Consider the following 18,353-nt stretch of genomic DNA (forward strand, 5'->3'; position numbering starts at 1 on the left):
TAGCTAATCAGGGGGGCTACACAGGGTTCTAAACTGACATAATATTTCATTACTTCTCAGTCTCCACCTGCTGGCAGAAGGGCATAACCCAAGCATCTGGTTTGGGTCTGGTGGGACTATAAGGAAGCGCACATTTACACCTTAAGAACCAGTGTAGATATGTGCAGAGAAAGTGAAGTTACCTGTAGAGGTGTTTTCCAGGGACAACAGGACAAATATTTTCACATGTGGGTGGTGTCACTGATGAAGACCTAGTTCGGACGCTGCCCAATATTCTGTAGTTTCTAGAAGCCTTCGGCAGTCCCCCACCACGCATACATGAGTGCCTTCCTGCCTACCCAACTCACGCGGGACTCACAATTGGATAAAAGAAGCAATGTCCTGTTGTCCTCGGGAAAACAACTGCTACAGATGAGTATTGCTTTCTCCAAGGACAAGCAGGATAGTCTAGCTACCAGGATCACTGAAAACAACAGTCAACAGGGACTTACAATGGCAAGGTCAACAGGAACCAACATTATCACCACAAACAAGCCTGATGTGAAAGTGCAGCCTGGACCAGAAAAGAATGAGCCTAAAAGGCTGGAGTTTGATTCTAGACTCCAAATTCCACAGGACTGTCTGATCAAACCAGCTATTGCGTCAGGAATTCTGCTCAAGAATGTAATGTGATATGAATATGAGGACTGAAGACCATGTTGCAACTCTGCAAATCTCCTCAAAGTAGGCAGACCTAAAGAGGACTACCAATACAGCCATGGCTCTGATGTTGTAAACCATGACACAGGCCTCAAGAGTCAGCGCAGCCTGGGCATAAGTGAAGATGCAGTTTGCTAGCCAGATGAACAAAGTGCATTTACCAATAGCTGCCCCTATCCTGTTTGGGTCAAAAGAAACAAAAAACTGGGTGGACTGCCCACAGACTTTAATCCACTCCAGGTAGAAGGCCAAGCTTCTCTTGAAGTCCAAGGTGTGCAGTGCACTTTCGCCAGGATGGACATGAGGTCTTGGGAAAATTATTGGAAGGACAATTGATTGGTTAAGATAGAACTCTGATACCACCTTAGGAAGGAACTTAGAATGCATGTGGAGAAACTACTCTGCTATGATGGTGGATCCTCTAGTAGGGCCTGAAGCTCACCGATTCTGCGAGCTGAAGTGACTGCCACCAAAAACAAGACCTTCTAGGTCAGGTACTTCAGATGACATTAATCAAGTAGCTCAAAAGGAGCTTTCATCAGCTAGGTGAGGATGACGTTGAGGTCCCATGACACATTCAGAGCCATGCGACTGTCGGCATACTGAACGGGCTGAAAGATGACCGTTGAAATATATAATTGAATAGCTGTGGTCCTGAAGCAGCGTATTGTGAAATGGGACCCATTGACCAGTTTGATTTCGGTCATGAAAGGAGAGAGTTTATAGTCTGCCTAAGCTAAGTAAAAACTTTTCAATTTGGATGGCAGGGTGAAATTTTTCATTTGTGGTAAAAGGAATAGTAAAAGCAAAAATAAATAAAAAATAATTAAATATAGGAGGTTTTTTGTATCGCCCATGATGATGAAACGATAGCTTTTATCCCACTTACAGCTGTGGGAGAAGCTTTTTCTTGAGGCGTTTTTCCTCCTTTTTGAAAGATGTATGCTTACATTTAACAACTGAGTTCTGTATTTATATAGGAACATTCAGAGGTTTGACATGGGGCTTTGTCAACAGCAAACCTTTTATGAAGCAAACAACTAGAGGCTGTACAGAGATAGGCTTACCTTTTACATGGGGATAGTAAGAACCAATTCACTAAGGTGAACCCTTACAGAGTTGGTTTTTAAACCAGACAGAGATGCAAATGGTATTCAAACAGGTTTTACGTAGGGAAATATATAAGATTTAGGGCCCTGCCTTCACATTTAGACAGCAATGTCTTCGACTTAAAAGTATAGAACCTTTTGGTGGAATCTTTCCTGGAAGCCAGCAGGATTTTGGAGACACCAAATTCTACACTCTCAACATCCAAGCCATAAAGGTCAGGGATTGAAGGTTGGAATACAGAAGAGATCCCTCGTTCTGCGTGATGAGGGTCCGAAATGCTCCAATCTCCAAGGCTCTTTGGAAGACAACTCCAGAAGAAGAGGGAATCGTATCTGCCTTGGCCAATAAGGCACAATGAGGATCAGAGTTCCCTGGTCCTGTTTGAGTTTCAGCAGAGTCTCCCTATTAGAGGGATCGGAGAAAATGCATACAGAAAGCACTCTCTCCAATCAAGGAGAAAAGGCATCCGATGCTAGTCTGCTGTGTGATTTTAGTCTGGAAGAGTTAGTATGAACTTTGTTGTTGAGATGAGTGACAAAAATATCCACTGAGGGGATTGCTCCACTCTTGAAAGATCTGGCGAGCAATGCTCATACTGAGAGACCACTTGTGTGGTTGCATCACTTCACTTTGCTTAGCCTGTCAGCTAAACTGTTGTCTTTGCCTGCCAGGTATGTGGTCACAACAACCATCCCCTGGCGGGAGGTCCAATGCCACATCCCGCCAGCTTCTGAGCACAAGGATTGGGAATCCATATCCCCCTGCACATTGACATAATACACGGCAATCTGATTGTTTGAATAAGAACAATTTGGTTCATTAGCCAATCTCTGAATTTAAAGGCTTTCAGAGATCAGCTAATGAGTTCCAAATTGCCCAGAACTCTAGGAAATAGATGTGAAGCTGGGTCTCCTGAGTGGACCCTGGGTATAAATCTCATCCACATGAGCCCCCCATTCCAGACTGGATGCATCTGTGGTCAGAATCTTCTGGGGAGGAGGAATCGTCGACCAGAGAAATTGGATCGAATCATCCACCAACGAAGTGATTATCAACTCTGGAGTGACCAAGATGATATCTGCAAGATACCCTGTAGCATAACACCACTGGGCACCTGGAAACTGGAGATTAGCCATGGTTGTGACATGCACGGTGGAGGCCATGTGGCCCAATAACCTCAGCGTCTGCAAACCTGTGACCTGCTGGCTGTGCTGAGCCTGAGTAGCGATGCAGTTAACAGCATTCATTGGGACTCAAGGCAAGTAGGCTCAAGCCTGAATCGCAGTTAGTAGGACTCCAATGTACTGTATTGGAAACTGTTTGACAGACAGGCAACACAGGGTGATGGTAAATGGAATCTGCTTGAAGGAAAGAAAAATGAGTAGTGGAGTGCCTCAGGGGTCATGTTGTGGCCAATTCTGTTTAATATATTTGTGAGAGACCTTGCTGAAGGGTTACAATGAAAAGTTTACCCTTTTGAACATGACGCAAAGATAGCCAATAGAGCGGATACCCTGGAGGGAGTAGAAACCATGAGAAGGGATCTCCAAATGCTGGAAGAATGGTGAATGGTCTTAGCAGGTAAAATTTAATGCTAAGTACTGAGTGATGCATCTGCAAGATGCACAGTGATGCACCTGTGGTGCAGAAATTCAAGAGAGACGTACTAGATAGGTGGAAAATATTGGTAAGCTCGGCCCAGGAAAGAGACCTTGGGATGAAGGTGTCCAAGGATCTCAAGGTGATGAAAATGTGACAAGGCGGTGGCCATGACCAGAAAGAAGCTAGGCTGCATAGAGAGGAGTATAACCAGCAGAAGAAAGGAGGTATTGATACCCCTGTAGAAGTCATTGGTCAGGCCCCACTTGAAGTAGTGTGTTCAGTTTTGGAGGCCACATCTTCTTAAGGATGTAAAAAGACTTGAAGCGGTTCAAAGAAAAGCAACAAAAATGGTATGGAGTTTGCCTAGCAAAACATGAGAGACTTGATGACCTGAACATGTATACCATGGAGGAAGGAGAAACAAGGGTGATATGATACAAACGTTCAAATATTTAAAAGGTATTAATCTGCAAACAAACATTTTCCAGAGATGGGAAGGCAGTAAAACTAGAGGACATGAATTGAGGTTGAAAGGTGGCCAACTCAGGAATAATGTCAGAAAGTATTTTTTTCACTGAGAGGGTGGTACATACCTGGAATGTCCTCCTGTGGGAGGTGGTGAAGATGAAAACTGTAACTGAATTCAAATTGATAAACACAAAGGAATCCTGTTTAGAAGGAAATGGATTCAAAGCAGTTAACAGAGATTAGGTAGCAACACCAGTAATTGGGATAAACACAAAGGAAAACATGTTTAGAAAGAATGAATCCAAAGAAGCTTAGCAGAGATTTGGTAGCAACATCGGTAATTGGGATAAATAAAAATGAATGCGGTTTAGAAGGAATGGATCCAAAGAAGCTTAGCAGAGATTAAGTAGCACCACTGGTAACTGGAAAACAAAGCCAGTACTGGACAGACTTCTATGGTTTATGCCCTGATCACGGCTGGACAGATTCGGTTTCAGAAGTAGGAGAACAAGGCCAGTGCTGGGCAGGCTTCTACAGTCCGTGCCCTGATCGTAGCTGAATAGATTTGGATGGGCTGAAGTGGCGCTTTTCAGGGGCTTTGATGACAACTTCGGAAAGTTTAGAACAAGGACAGTATCAGGCAGACTTCAATGGTCTATGCCCTGAAAATGGCAAGGATAAATCAAGATCAAGTATACATATGATGTATCAAGATCAAGTATAGATATGTTTATCTTGTTCGGCAGACTTGATGGACTGTACAGGTCTTTATCTGCCATCATTTACTATGTGGAGGCAGTGCATGCAAATCTATCATGAATATTCATTGTGGATATCCTGAAAACCTGACTGTCTGAGGTGCCTCCAGGACCAGGTTTGAGAAACACTGGGCTAAGGGTTCTCTCTTCCAAGAGGTCCTCTGGTTCAACCTCAGATCCCAATGAGTGGGAATATATTCCTCTGGAAAGTCTGAGCCTACACATGCCTTAGTCTACTGGCCACAGGGCCAGGTTCCGGGTGATAGTACTGAGATTCAGGTCCTCTCCTGGAGTCCAGGGTCGCTACCTCCCCTGAAAGGCTTCAAAAGAACACCGCAGTCAGCTAGTACTGGCCCAGATGCCTGGCAAGGTAGCGGTGTGGATTAACAGCCAACAAGGAGGGCATGGGTCAACCAAATGGGCTGGAGCAGCACCATAGTCAGCACTGGCACCCTTGATGCCTCACACAGGGCTTCTCAACTTTTTGGGGTTCTCTTCTGCTTCTGAGCACAAAGAGAACAATTAGAGGACTTACAGTCAGGGCCTAGACAGGTCAGGTACACATCATGTAGATCAGTCCTAGGCATGCTTTGTGCACCATTTAAACCCACTGACAGGTTTTCAGGCGTTATGGGAAAAATAGCCACAGCAAAATCAAACAGCTCAATTGTAAAAGGATTGTTTTTTTTTTTTTTTTTTTTTGGGGGGGGGGGGGGGGGGGGGGAATTCCCACGCTCTTCACAGTAAAAGGAGAAGCAGGAAGTCTCTCAAGAGAAAAGCAAGCAACAGTGATTGAAGACGTCTCTACTGTTCCTCAGAGAAAAAGAAATTGCGGGTTCCAAGCAAGTCAGTCAGGCAGGCAGAAAATCACTCACACATAGGCAGTGGGGGCCTGCCAAAACTTTAACAAACTACAGAACATTGTTCAGTGTCTGCACAGGGGCTCTGTTGGTGACATCACCCATATGTGAGAAGAAAATACCCTGCGTGTCATCGAAAAGCATTTGAGCTACCGAGGATCTTTGTAGGAGCTTATTTTATAAAGCGCATAGGTGCCTATGTTGCCTTTATAAAATGGTGTTTTTTTGAAATTTGTTTTACATATTCCAAATCACCTTTAGGAAGGGAAAGGGGAGCACTGAATTTCAAAGAAAGATCCTTTCACCATGAAAACTTGTGACCCCTTTAAACAAGTGCGACAGTACAAATACAGTATACATCTCAATTCATTTAGAATAATTTCTTGTAACGGACAAGTATTTGCACTTTGAGTAAAAATTCTATTAGAAAATTTTAAACATTTAACGCACTATCAGTGTACCTGCACTACAAAAATAAGTTAGCAACCCTAATTTGGAAATAATTAACCATATTTTTGGTAACTTAATATCAGATCAAAAAATTAAGCAAAAATAATTACCTGTAATTAGGGTTCTCAAATTCAAACATATGTTAATATATGTGTATTCACATATAGTTCATATGAATACATCTGCTAAATCAAGGTAGCTTCCGCAGCTGAGAGCTTAGAATCTTGAAGCTTCTGAAATGGCTGTCAAGCAACTAGACTGCAAACCAGCCAGCAGCCTGCTTAAACCCTCAATTTCCTCCTTTACAAATCTTAAAGACAGAACTGAATAAGTGGGCTTGAAAGGGAACAATGATTAGCAAAGTCTTCATTAAATACATTTATGAAGCATGGACACTGTATATTAAGCATGGCAGAATTCAAACTGTTGATGGGGCCCTGGCCAAGTAGAAAGTCACTTTAGGTCAGAGATTTTCAACTCAGGCCCAGATGCATCAACCAAACGTAAAAAAATCAAAATCATAAAAGTACTTAGCAAATTTTAAAAAATGAAGAATGCATTAAAAAAACAGCTCAGAAATGTTCGGTGCAGTATTGAAAAGTACAAGGTATCATACGTCCGTAATCCCCGTCGGTAAAAGGCCCCTAAAGCATGCGCAGAGCAGCCAAGCGTTATGCTGGCTGCTCTGCGCATGCCACTGTCAAAACAAAAAAACAAACACACACATGGCTCCCAAAATAAAAACAAAACTCAAAAAAGGACCGGGAGGGGGCAAAGGCGCTCGTCAGGAGTGTCCTGTTTGAATGGTCTTGCCCCCCCCCACCCCGTCCAAGGTCGCCGCTGCTCCCCGCATTATAAATTTTTACATTTATAATGTGGGGAGCAGCGGTGACCTCGGACGGGGTGGGGGGGGGCAAGGCCGTTCAAACAGGACGCTCCTGACGAGCACCTTTGCCCCCTCCTGGTCCTTTATTTTTTAACTTCTGGATTGCTTGCAGAGGGAGCGGGGAACAGTGGCGACCTGGGGCGTCAATAAAGGACGCCTCTGGCGCATGTTTTCACCCCCCTTGTTCTTTTTTTTTTTTTTAGTTCTACATTAGAGTTTTTAGCCGGAGAGCCCTAACAAGAGGTACAGACCTCTCGTTAGATTTCTCAGCTTTTTCCTTCGTTAAACCAATCGGAAAACGTTAGTGCATGTCATTTCAAAAGGGTTTCTACACTAATTGCTCATCTGCATTCCATTTTCGTTAGCTGCTATGGTCCTCGAAAAATGGGCTTTAGTACATGAAACGGTTGGCAATTTCTTCAATAAAGGGTGGTTAAAGGGTTGTTAAAGTTTTGTGCATCTGGGCCTCAGTCCTCAGTACAGATCTAGCCAGTCAGGTTTTAAGGATACCCACAATGAATATGCATGACAGGAATCTGCATAAAATGGAGGCAGTGCATGCAAATCTCTGTCATGCATATTCTTTTTGTGGGTATCCTGAAAACCAACTAGGTGTGTAGGAAGGAGTGGGTTGAAAATTCCTGCTCTAGGCAGTTGCTAATGTGTGTACTCCCAAGCATAACAATGGGCTATGTGCACAGTATTTGTTTTCTGGGGTGTGAGACGGGAATGGGGACTTCCAGGAGGTCAAAAAGAGCAGGTAGTTTTTACACACACTCCTTCTTAAAAAAATAGAAACCAAACCATAGATGTGCTCTGAACCACTTCTTGTTTACTGAATTACTTCAGATCAGTTTAAACAGGCACTTCATCAGAGGCAGGCACTAAACATATTTACAAAAAGACTCTAATTTCTCATATCCAAAGCCTTCATTAAATCCATAGGGAGAAGAGACCATTCTCCAAAGTTCACATCCAACATTTTATGTTATCTTTAGCAGAGGTGCAGATAATAAAAGGGAACCACACTCACGTAACTTTGATGATCTCTTTGATACCTGAGACTCTGGAGATGGTGAGTCTCCTGAAGACTGGCGATAAGCTGATGTGCTCTAGGATCTGCCAGGGCACTGCTAGATGGCATGAAGGTTGCTTTCCTCAGATTTAGATGGGGTTCTCAGCTGAATGCCAAGTCAGAAAACTATTTTAAAACAACGCAGATTGCTTCCTCCTTTCCTACTCCTTATAAGTGGGTGGAGTAGCTCCCCAATGCCCCTGGTTTTACCCAGACTGCAGGACAATATCCTTGTGATGACGAACTTGGATAGTTCTTGTTAGCTCTTTTTAAAAGGTTCACTAAGCTAGTAAAACCCAGCTAAATTATTGTTTGCTGCTGCTGGTTATTATAGCATTAGGTCTGAGGACTTCCCGAACTGCGAGAGTCCTGGCAGGAGAGAAAACCAAGAGACAAGAGATTTGAATTTTGCGCTCAGCTTTTACATAAAGCAAAATTCCCTCCTACACAAAACCCCTCCTTTTATTATAATACCAGAATCTTTAACCCCCTCCCTCCTAATAAGAAAAGAAAAAAAGGGAAAAGAAATCATCAGAGCTGCGATTCTGCTAGTCACAGGTGATGTCACTGCATACATAATTCTTCCCTATTAGCAGAGTCTGTAAGGATTTTACCTCACACTAAAGAAAACAGTGTAGAAAAACATCACAGAGAAAATGGTTCCCCAAAAGAGATGATCAAAGAGAAAGTAAAGGGGAGAGAGATAGCCAGAAGGCATGGCTAAAGTCATCAAGAAAACATCCATTAAGACAATAAAAAGGAAATGAAACTTTCAAATATGTTGGAAAATCTAAACTGGAAACGTTTAGCGCAAGGAAAAAACAAAATAGAAAAACCAAGTCAGATGGTGAAAAATACTGCTTCAACCAACAGCAACACAAAAAAAAAAACATCCAAGATGGAATGAAAATTGAGGCACGCTACATCAATGCAAACTCTGCTCTGGTGTATTCAAATCTAAGCTAAAAGCCCAACTTTTAGAGGCTGCTTTTAACTCCTAACCCTATTCACTTGTTCAGTACCCTTGTCTGTTTTATCATTCCCACCTTAAGTAATTCCTTTATCCGTTATTTGTCCTGTTTGTCCTGATTAGATTGTAAGCTCTGTTGAGCAGGGACTGTCTCTTACATATTTAGTGTACAGCGCTGCGTACATCTAGTAGCGCTATAGAAATGATTATTAGTAGTAAAACAGAGATCTAAGAGTTTCCTAGGAAACTACAGAAATGGTGCTCCACATCATCTCAATGTATGCAACTGAGATGAATCAGTGGTCTTCAAAGACCTGCTATTTCCAAAACTTTTTTTTTTCAATTATGGAAACCAAGACGACAGCAGCAGCAGAAACATCATTATGTGTTACAGTATCAAAATTCCAAACTAAGTCCATGGTGGACAGCACATAATTGCCAAGTGGTTACAGCAGCAGACTGAAAACCAGGGAAGCCAGAATTGATATCCTGATGACACTGTTGAGATTTTGGGCAAGTCACTTCATTTTTCATTGCTTCAGGTACAAAACTTACAACCTCATTTAATATGCTGCATTGCCATAATGTACATTAAGATGGCAATTCTATAAAAGGCACCCTGATGCCACACAGGAAGCACATATTCTATAACTGCATCTGGGTGCCCAGTTCAGTTATAGTATACTAGTGTAACCCAGCTTCGGTATGGCTTAGGTGCACACAAGTGACACCAGCCTTAGAATTGGTATAACTAAGCACACCTAAATGCACGTGTAACTTGTAGTATTCTGCAAGTTTCACATATAACTGGAAGACTATTGGGCTCATTTTCGAAAGAGAAGGACGTCCATCTTAAGACATAAATTGGAAGATGGACGTCCTTCTCCCAGGGATGTCCAAATCGGTATAATCGAAAACCGATTTAGGACGTCACCAACTGCACTTCGTCGCAAGGATGGCCAAAGTTCAAGGGGGCGTGTCGGAGACGTAGCGAAGGTGGGACTTGGGCGTGCCTAACACTTGGACGTCCTTGACCCATAATTGAAAAAACAAGGATGTCCCTGACGAGCACTTGGACATTTTCACCCAGACCTGTTTTTCCTACAACTAAGGCACAAAAAGGTGCCCGAAATGACCAGATGACCTCCCATTATTCCCCCAATGCTCACTAACCCCCTCCCACCATAAAAAAATATCTTTAAAAATATGTTATGCCAGCCTTAGATGTCATACTCAGGTCCATCACAGCAGTATGCAGGTCCCTGGAGCAGTTTTAGTGGGTGCAGTGCACTTCAGACAGGCAGACCCAGCCCCATCCCTCCTACCTGTTACATCTGTGGAGAAAACAGTGAGCCCTCCAAAACCCACAACCTTCTTCACCCACATCTAGGTGCCCCCCTTCACCCGTAAGGGCTATGGTAGTGTTGTACAGTTGTGGGTAGTAGGTTTTGGGGGCTCAGTACACAAGGTAAGGGAGCTATGTTCCTGGGAGCAATTTATGAAGTCCACTAAAGTGCCCCCTAGGGTGCCCGGTTGGTGTCCTGGCATGTCAGGGGGACCAGTGGACTACAAATGCTGACTCCTCCCTCGACCAAATGGCTTGCATTTGGTTGTTTTTGACATGGACGTCTTTGGTTTAGAAAATCGTCAAAAATCAGAAACATCCATATCTAGGGACGTCCAAATCTGGGGATGCCAAATTTAAAGATTTGGACATCCCTGACGGTATTTTCAAAATGAAAGATGGACGTCCATCTTGTTTTGAAAATATGGGTTTCCCCACCTCTGGATTTGGACATTTTGCAAGGATGTCCAAATCGCAACTAGGACGTCCCTTTCGAAAATGCCCCTCCACGTCCTGACTATTCTCTACCTACATGTATACCCTCCCCCCCCTTGTATTTGTGCACCATATCATTTATGAACACCCTTATGGAATAGTGTTTAGTGCACTTGCGCACACATAAGTGCTACTTTTTAGTACACATATGCACACAAAGAACACCCAACCTCAGGCGAATAGTTATATGATTGCCCTTTAAGAGAGTAACTTTATCTTTGTACATAACTGGTCTGCTATAAAAAAACAGCTAGCAAAAAGATATGCACCATGACATGATGGTGCATACTTTCCTGGTAGACATGCACTGGGGCAGAGTTTGCAGGTACACATGTAGATTGATGGGTGGAGTTTAAAGGTACACTAATCTGTATGCATACATAAATAATCTAGGCATGACCATTTACAGCTGCTAAAGAGCAGGTTTAAGTGTCTGCATCTGCAATGTAGGTGCGAGTGCTACCGCTTACACTAGTATTTTATAAAAGATACATAGGCACCTATGTGTCTTTATAAAAATAGTATTTAAGCAGGCACCTATTCACTCTTCTAAACCAGGCATCCAATTATAAAATTACCCTCTAGCAGGGACAATTCTATAAGTGGGTGCCACAAATGGGTGCACAAGATGCAGTATATTAAGCGCTAGTTCTATAACAGCATCTGGACATCCAGATTCCATTATAGAATACTAACATAAGTCAGCATTTACATGTCAACATATAGGCACACCCACTTATGCCAAGTCAAAAGAAAGTTAAATGCACTTACCAAAATTACAAAATACTTTAAGAGCAGCATTTTAGTGTATAAGTGCCACCTGTAAATGAGGGACCCCCTCCTGCTAGTATTCTATAACTTATATTTGCAATTGACGCCTAATTTTAGGCAACTTTTTATGTTTATATAAGGAAAGGGGATGGGACTTGGCCTTTCTATGGTTAGAATCAAAGCAGTTTACATATTATATACAAGTACTTATTTTGTACCTGGAGCAATGGAGGGTTAAGTGACTTGCCCAGAGTCACAAGGAGCTGCAGTGAGACTTGAACTCAGCTCCCTAGGATCAAAGTACACTGCACTAACCACTAGGCCACTGCTCCAGCCATACAGAATGAAGGAGTAAGTGTATAGTTTGTAAATAAACCCTATTGAGAATAATGGAACTTGCACTATTTCCCACATGTTAACAGTGGTCTTTTTTAAGAGAGTTATGTGGCATTTATATATGTAAAGCTAGTTTTTTTGTTGTTTTTTTTTAATTACATTTGTACCCCGCGCTTTCCCACTCATAACAGGCTCAATGCGGCTTACATATTATATACAGGTACTTATTTGTACCTGAGGCAATGGAGGGTTAAGTGACTTGCCCACAGTCACAAGGAGCTGCCTGTGCCTGCAGTGGGAATCGAGCCCAGTTCCCCAGGACCAAAGTCTACCACTCTAACCACTAGGCCACTCCTCCACTCCACAAGTTCACACAAGTAAAAGGCATACATGCAAGTAGAGATTTTATAAAAGTTGCTATTTACACATAAGTACCCTTTGAAATTTGTACATGGTGTGGCCTGGTGTGGGCAAACTTTTGAAATAATCATGTTGTTCTCATTTTATAAGGGGTATACATGTGTAGTTCAAACAATTCTGTTCACATTTAAATGTCCTTACAATCAGGCATATGTGTGAGCTAACTGCTTATTTGAGTTTTGAGTGAGCGGCGGTGATTGTGTTCAGAACCACCTCAAAAAGCCAAAAACCTGAGGTTTAGAACTCAGTTCTTAATAGGCTCCTCTCATACATGTAGTTTTGCAAGATCTAGAATTACATGCGAAAGTACCGTTGCTTACATGTGCAACACCCAAGTAAAGTCTTTTTTTGCACATTTTCATTTGCAAAATGGCTTTTCCAGCTATACTTGACGGCAAATAGATATAAAATATATAGGAATAAACATGTATTTAAAAACAATTTAATTTTTTTTAAAGCTGTGCTTTTATCAAGCCTTTGTAAAATGACCATATTTCAGGTAATCTTCCAACTTGGATGTCATATTTCTGACAATCTTCTTATGAACAATGGAACTTTATAAGTCCTCTGGGAACAGGGAATATCTACCCAGCTTGAGCTAAACCCAACAGATTCCTCTAAATGCAAGGTTTCCTCAATAAAAAAAACATTATAGTAAAATCCACTAATGTGGATATTTAAACAAAATACTTTGCTAGATGATGAGAAAAGGCTAAGTTTTTGAGTGTGTGGAAGCACAGACTTTGGTCCAAACTGCCTGTTTGTGGTAATTCAGAAGTCCTGGGCTCTGAGAAGAATTTGAAATCTAGCTTATCCATGTGTTACTGATATTCCTACCTGCAAAGAATTCACTAATTTTGCAATTACAGTTATAATTTGTAAGCATGCAATGGTTTCACTTATGCTGCCTTATCTTTGAAGCTTTTATGAAGTCCCAAATACTGGCTTCACAGACAAGCCCAAGGAACTGTACTTTCTAATAGCCATTTGCCAGAGGTATAGTCTGCAACAACTAAAGAGAAAAAGGTCATATATTTCCACTGGCCCTATGATATAACCCCTGAAGATGACTAGTCACTATGACTTGGCTTCTAGATCCTGCAATGAAATATGAAACTAGAAGGCATGATTGCTATGAGGCTCACTGTATTCACCCTTTAGAACAAGGAAGCAAAGAGCACAAAGTATGCCCATATGATATAGTCCTATGCTGCAAAAATGTGGCACAAAAGGCAGAGGCACTATAACACAGCATGAATGGTACAGAGATTTTAAAAAAGCGTGACCGCCAGAAAGGATGTCTATCATGTCATAATTCAAGGCAGAATCTCTGACACAGTACCAGGGTCTGTCTCTATGATCCATTCATTAAAAGCCAATTAAAATACAGCAGAGAAATAAAATAAATATGAACTAGCTAAAGATATAGTTCACACTGACACAGATTAAAGGGTCATGTTTATCCAAACACAAGCTTAGTAAGGAAGTCAAATGTCTCATCATCTCATCCCAATACAATGCATACAAACCCACAAACATTAACTCCCCAGGATACAGGCAGCCTGAAAATTCTCAGAGTAACAATCGACCCTAACCTATCACTAGAGACCCAAGCGAAATCCACCATAAAGATAATGTTTTTCTCAATGTGGAAACTCAAACACGTAAAACCATTCTTTCCAAGGGAAATATTTCGTAACCTGGTTCAGTCCATGGTATTAAGCCACGTAGATTACTGTAATTGAATCTATGCGGGATGCAAGGACCAAATCATAAAGAAACTTCAGACCCCCCAAAATACAGCAGCCAGGCTTATATTTGGAAAAACACGTTTTGACAGTGCCAAACCACTCAGAGAAAAACTGCACTGGCTACCAATCAAAGAACGCATAACCTTCAAAATCTGCACGACTGTTCACAAAATTATTTACGGCGAGGCACCGGGATACATGACAGACCTCATCGACCTGCCAACCAGAAACACCACAAAATCTGCACGATCATACCTAAACCTCCACTACCCAAGCAGCAAAGGACTCAAATACAAATCCAAATATGCAACCAGCTTTTCCTACCTAAGCGCTCAACTATGGAACTCATTGCCAAAAGCAGTAAAAACTACGCTCGGCCACCTAAATTTTCGGAAAGCACTAAAGACAGACTTGTTCAGAAGAGCATACCCCACTGACCCAACATAAAAATACCGGTCACTTGCAACACAATATAACCAAAGACCATAACGGACATTACCTGACTCTTCTCCCCCCTTTCCCTCTCTAAGTTCCCCCCAACTGTTTCCTACCAAACATATACCTCATTATACCACAATATCACTTTGTATTCATTCATACTATGTATTTGTTCAAACCGTAACCGGCTAACGCCGTTAACGGTTATATGTAAGCCACAATGAGCCTGCAAAAGGTGGGAAAATGTGCGATACAAATGTAACAAATAATAATAATACCTGTCAACAATAAACAATGCTCAGTATGCTGCATCGATAAGAGATGGTCTCCTATGAGAACCATAGGCAATCTAATACACCTTAGGGATTACAGAAGCTATGATGTTCATAGAGACCCATTGTTTCCATAAAGCACCTTGCAGTTTGAAACTGCCACAACACATCTTGACGGCCAACAGTATCATTATGCAACCCAAGGATCACAGCCATTGAAAACATATTTTGCAAGTCATGACTGCCAATACAGGGAGGTAAAAGTGCCATGGCATGCGCTGAAGACAAGGAATGCCAAAACCTCAATGTACAGGAAGGAGCTAACAGAACTGTCCCCTTAAGGAAGGTTCATTTCCCAATATAGTACTAAGAGTTTACTGCATGAGGACATTCTAGTATTTTGAGCAGATCCAGGGAAGAGGCTAGAGGCCCCCTAAAAGAATGGTATAATAATGAATAATTTAATCTGAAAGGAAAAAGATAAATGAAGAACAAATGATAGTACAGGGTAAGAAATGGACACTTTTCAGCAACTAGAAGAAAAATAAAACTGGGGATTTCTGCCAACTGTTGGCAATATGGCTGCCTGGTTACTTAGCAATCAGATCAAAGCTTCAAGATTCTAAACCTTCAACTTGGGAAACTACTTGAAATACAAGCCTATCTTTATGACCCATCTTTGACAACACATGTTATTAGAGAATGATTTAATCTGCACAAGCTATGAAACAAACCTATTAGAATACACATCACAGTACTACAAAGTGTATTACACATTATAATGCAAAGATAAACTGTGGTAATAAGAGTTACCTACCTGTTAACTTGATATGTCCTGCTTCATCAAGTAAAATGCTGAAAATTAAAATTCACATTCACCAATACACATAACATAGGAATCTCAAATCAAGCATTCATAGAAAAATTAGATAAAAGAATCTCTAACATTTAAATATAGTATTTTAATAGTGTTATCTGTAACTAGTTACATAACTATTGAATACGAGTATCATGCAAAAAAATATATTTTTAATTATTTTTAATATAAATATGCACAAATATAATAAAGATCACAAGGCATAAATAAAATAAAACAAAACAAAACAAAACACAAAAAAACGATCATTTTACTTTACTTTTCTGGCTTCAGGTCCCTGTATACAATTCCCAGGCTGTGAAGATGATCCAATGCAAGGGCCAATTCTGCGAGGTAGAATTTCACATCTTCCTCTGTAAACATAACCTAATAAGAACTGTATAGATTTACCTTCAGATCTCTGCTTTAGTTTCTAGTAATGAACACAAAACATGATCTAATGTTTTTTCTATCCTAGCATATAATTAAAAGTGTCTCTGATACATTTTTATTACACTTTTGTGACTTTATGTCCAGTCTTTTAGAACAGGAAATCTTTTTCTTCAATAACAGCTCAGAATACCCAATTAATTCCTAGTACCAAAATATTATACAGAAAAATCCAATGCAATCAAAATACAGGAAACATCCTAAAATAACCAAACTCAGTGAAGAGAAACATTTTTATATTATTCATAAATTACTAGGTATGACTTTTTTTCACAATCGACTGCCTCTTTTTAATGATCAACAGACATTTTTTAAGAGCTATATTTGTCTGATCAAAATACAAGAAGCATGATTGCAGTAGAACAGTAGTTCCCAATCTGTGGTCCACAAACGCCTAAGTATCCATGAGACCAATACTTGAGGGTTTGCAGGACACTGAAGAGAAGCTGTAATCCAGGTGTTCAGAATACAGAGGTTATTGCACAGGCAGGATAAATTACAGAGGTAGCTATAGCAGCATCTGTAGCCGCAGAAGTGAGATCAAAGGTGGCTGCATAGAAAGGGAGGACAGATTTGTGAAGACAGGAAGGGATAAAGATAAAGAGGGCTAGTTGGGGACAGTCTGGCATTGTCAGGAGGTGGGGTATGGAAAAAGTGATGGGGATTAACTGGGGTCACTAAACCTTTGGAGGTTAATAATGGGTCACCATAACCAAAAAGGTTGCGAATCTCCACAACAGAATCAAGAAAATTCTCTCTCCATCTTATGTGAACCCAAGACACTTGCTGCACACTGTTCTTCAGTGTGATTCATTATTACTGTATTTCTTTTCTGCTCAAAACTCTAAGGGGCCCGTTTACTAAAGTTTAGTGCACACTGACGGACATTAGCACATGCTAAATGCTGTGCATCCTATTCTATATCTACAGTCCATGTGCTACTTAGTGCAACTAATGTCCATTAGCATGCACTAAGCTTTAGGAAAAGGGTCCTTAAGACACATGAAGTTACATAGATTACTGAAAAAAAAATAAGAAAAACAGATAAATAATTGGGTTGGATGATTTGTTCAAAGTTATACTGGTTAAGTGGCAACTGACCTCAAGCCTCATTGTCCTGGATTTACAGCTTGGTAACAAAAGCATTTTTTTTTTTGCTCTATAACCACATAAACAGGATATAAAACCATTTGCTACTGTCTCCCAAATGCAATAGTATGCTATAATCAAGGTTAAATGGAATTAACATTTATTGTTTAGTTCTTCCTCCCCCTAAGACAGCACACTACGAATCAACTAGAAATTCAGTTTTTTTTCCTTGCTCCAAAATTATGAAATGACTTACCAACATCTACTCAATCTGAACTTTTTTTTTAATTTTATTTTACCAAATTTCTTAAAACTCATTTGCTCCAACTCTCATTTGAAAATTCTTCTATCTGGCCATTGACTGATGTAGGGTGATTATTGAACAATGTACAACGAGGGTGTTAATTGATGCAATTACTATACTATCCTATATAATAATTCTCACCTCCAACGTTCTGAGGCTGCCTGGGACAGTGGCTTCCACTGGAGGTGGTCTGCTTCATGGAGTAGATCAAAGTGACGTCAGCAGCAAACAGCGACCCAGGCAGGGGGAGGAGTAGGGAAACACGCGGAGCATGATTCCCTACTCCTCCCCCTGCCTAGGAATCGCACCAGAGTGGCTGCCAACCTCCCGAACCACATGCGCACACTAACCGTCCTCAAAAAACCGCCGCCGCCGCCCTCCCTCTCCAAGTCCGGATTCGGACTGTCGGAGAGGACGAAGAGGGAGGGCGGTGAGACGGCAAGTGAGAGGCTGCGCCAACTGTCCAATGTGGAGGAGGCGGGTGAGGGATAAGAGCGGGGGTTGGGGTCCACTCGGAAGAGGGGGGAGGGGAAGACCAGCGGGTCCGACTCCAGCGCATCCGTCATCCCCGTTCACTCACAACAAAAGCAAGCAAACCTATGAAATGCTGCAGGACGTTTAATAGACAGGAGTGGAAGAGAGCACAGCAAGTCTACGGTAAGCAAGGAAGCCCATTGGTTAATCTCTGTTTCCACTCCCCTATGCAGCCCTCATTGGCATACACTCAAAAACAAGCAAGCCTAGGAGCTGCTGCATTGTCGTTTTAAAATTGTTGATAGACAGTGCCTTAAAACGTCAAGGAGAAAAGGAGGGGGGAAGGAGACAGACAGACCCTGCAACTGGGAGGGAGGGGGAGGGGGAAACAGGGAGGACCCTGCAACGAGGAAACAGGGAGGGAGGAAGGGAGGGATGGAGGGGGGACCCTGCAACTGGGAAAAAGGGAAGGAG

General features: G+C 41.6%; 1 protein-coding gene across 5 annotated transcripts in view; it reads right to left on the minus strand.

Moving 5' to 3' along the window:
- The window catches only part of RPS6KA6 (ribosomal protein S6 kinase A6), a 248,754-nt gene that overhangs the window by 96,023 nt on the left and 134,378 nt on the right, over nt 1–18,353 (minus strand). For 4 of the 5 annotated variants that reach the window (XM_030209960.1, XM_030209963.1, XM_030209959.1 and 1 more), the window contains exons 7-8: nt 15,843–15,949; nt 15,524–15,561 (exon numbers count right to left, since the gene is read on the minus strand). The exons of the other annotated variant lie outside the window; for it this stretch is intronic. In XM_030209960.1, the coding sequence (XP_030065820.1) occupies nt 15,524–15,561; nt 15,843–15,949 (145 nt within the window). The remainder of the gene's footprint in view (nt 1–15,523; nt 15,562–15,842; nt 15,950–18,353) is intronic. 5 annotated transcript variants of the gene reach the window in all.

Source organism: Microcaecilia unicolor, chromosome 7 (genome assembly GCF_901765095.1).
Source record: "Microcaecilia unicolor chromosome 7, aMicUni1.1, whole genome shotgun sequence".
Lineage (NCBI taxonomy): Eukaryota > Metazoa > Chordata > Amphibia > Gymnophiona > Siphonopidae > Microcaecilia > Microcaecilia unicolor.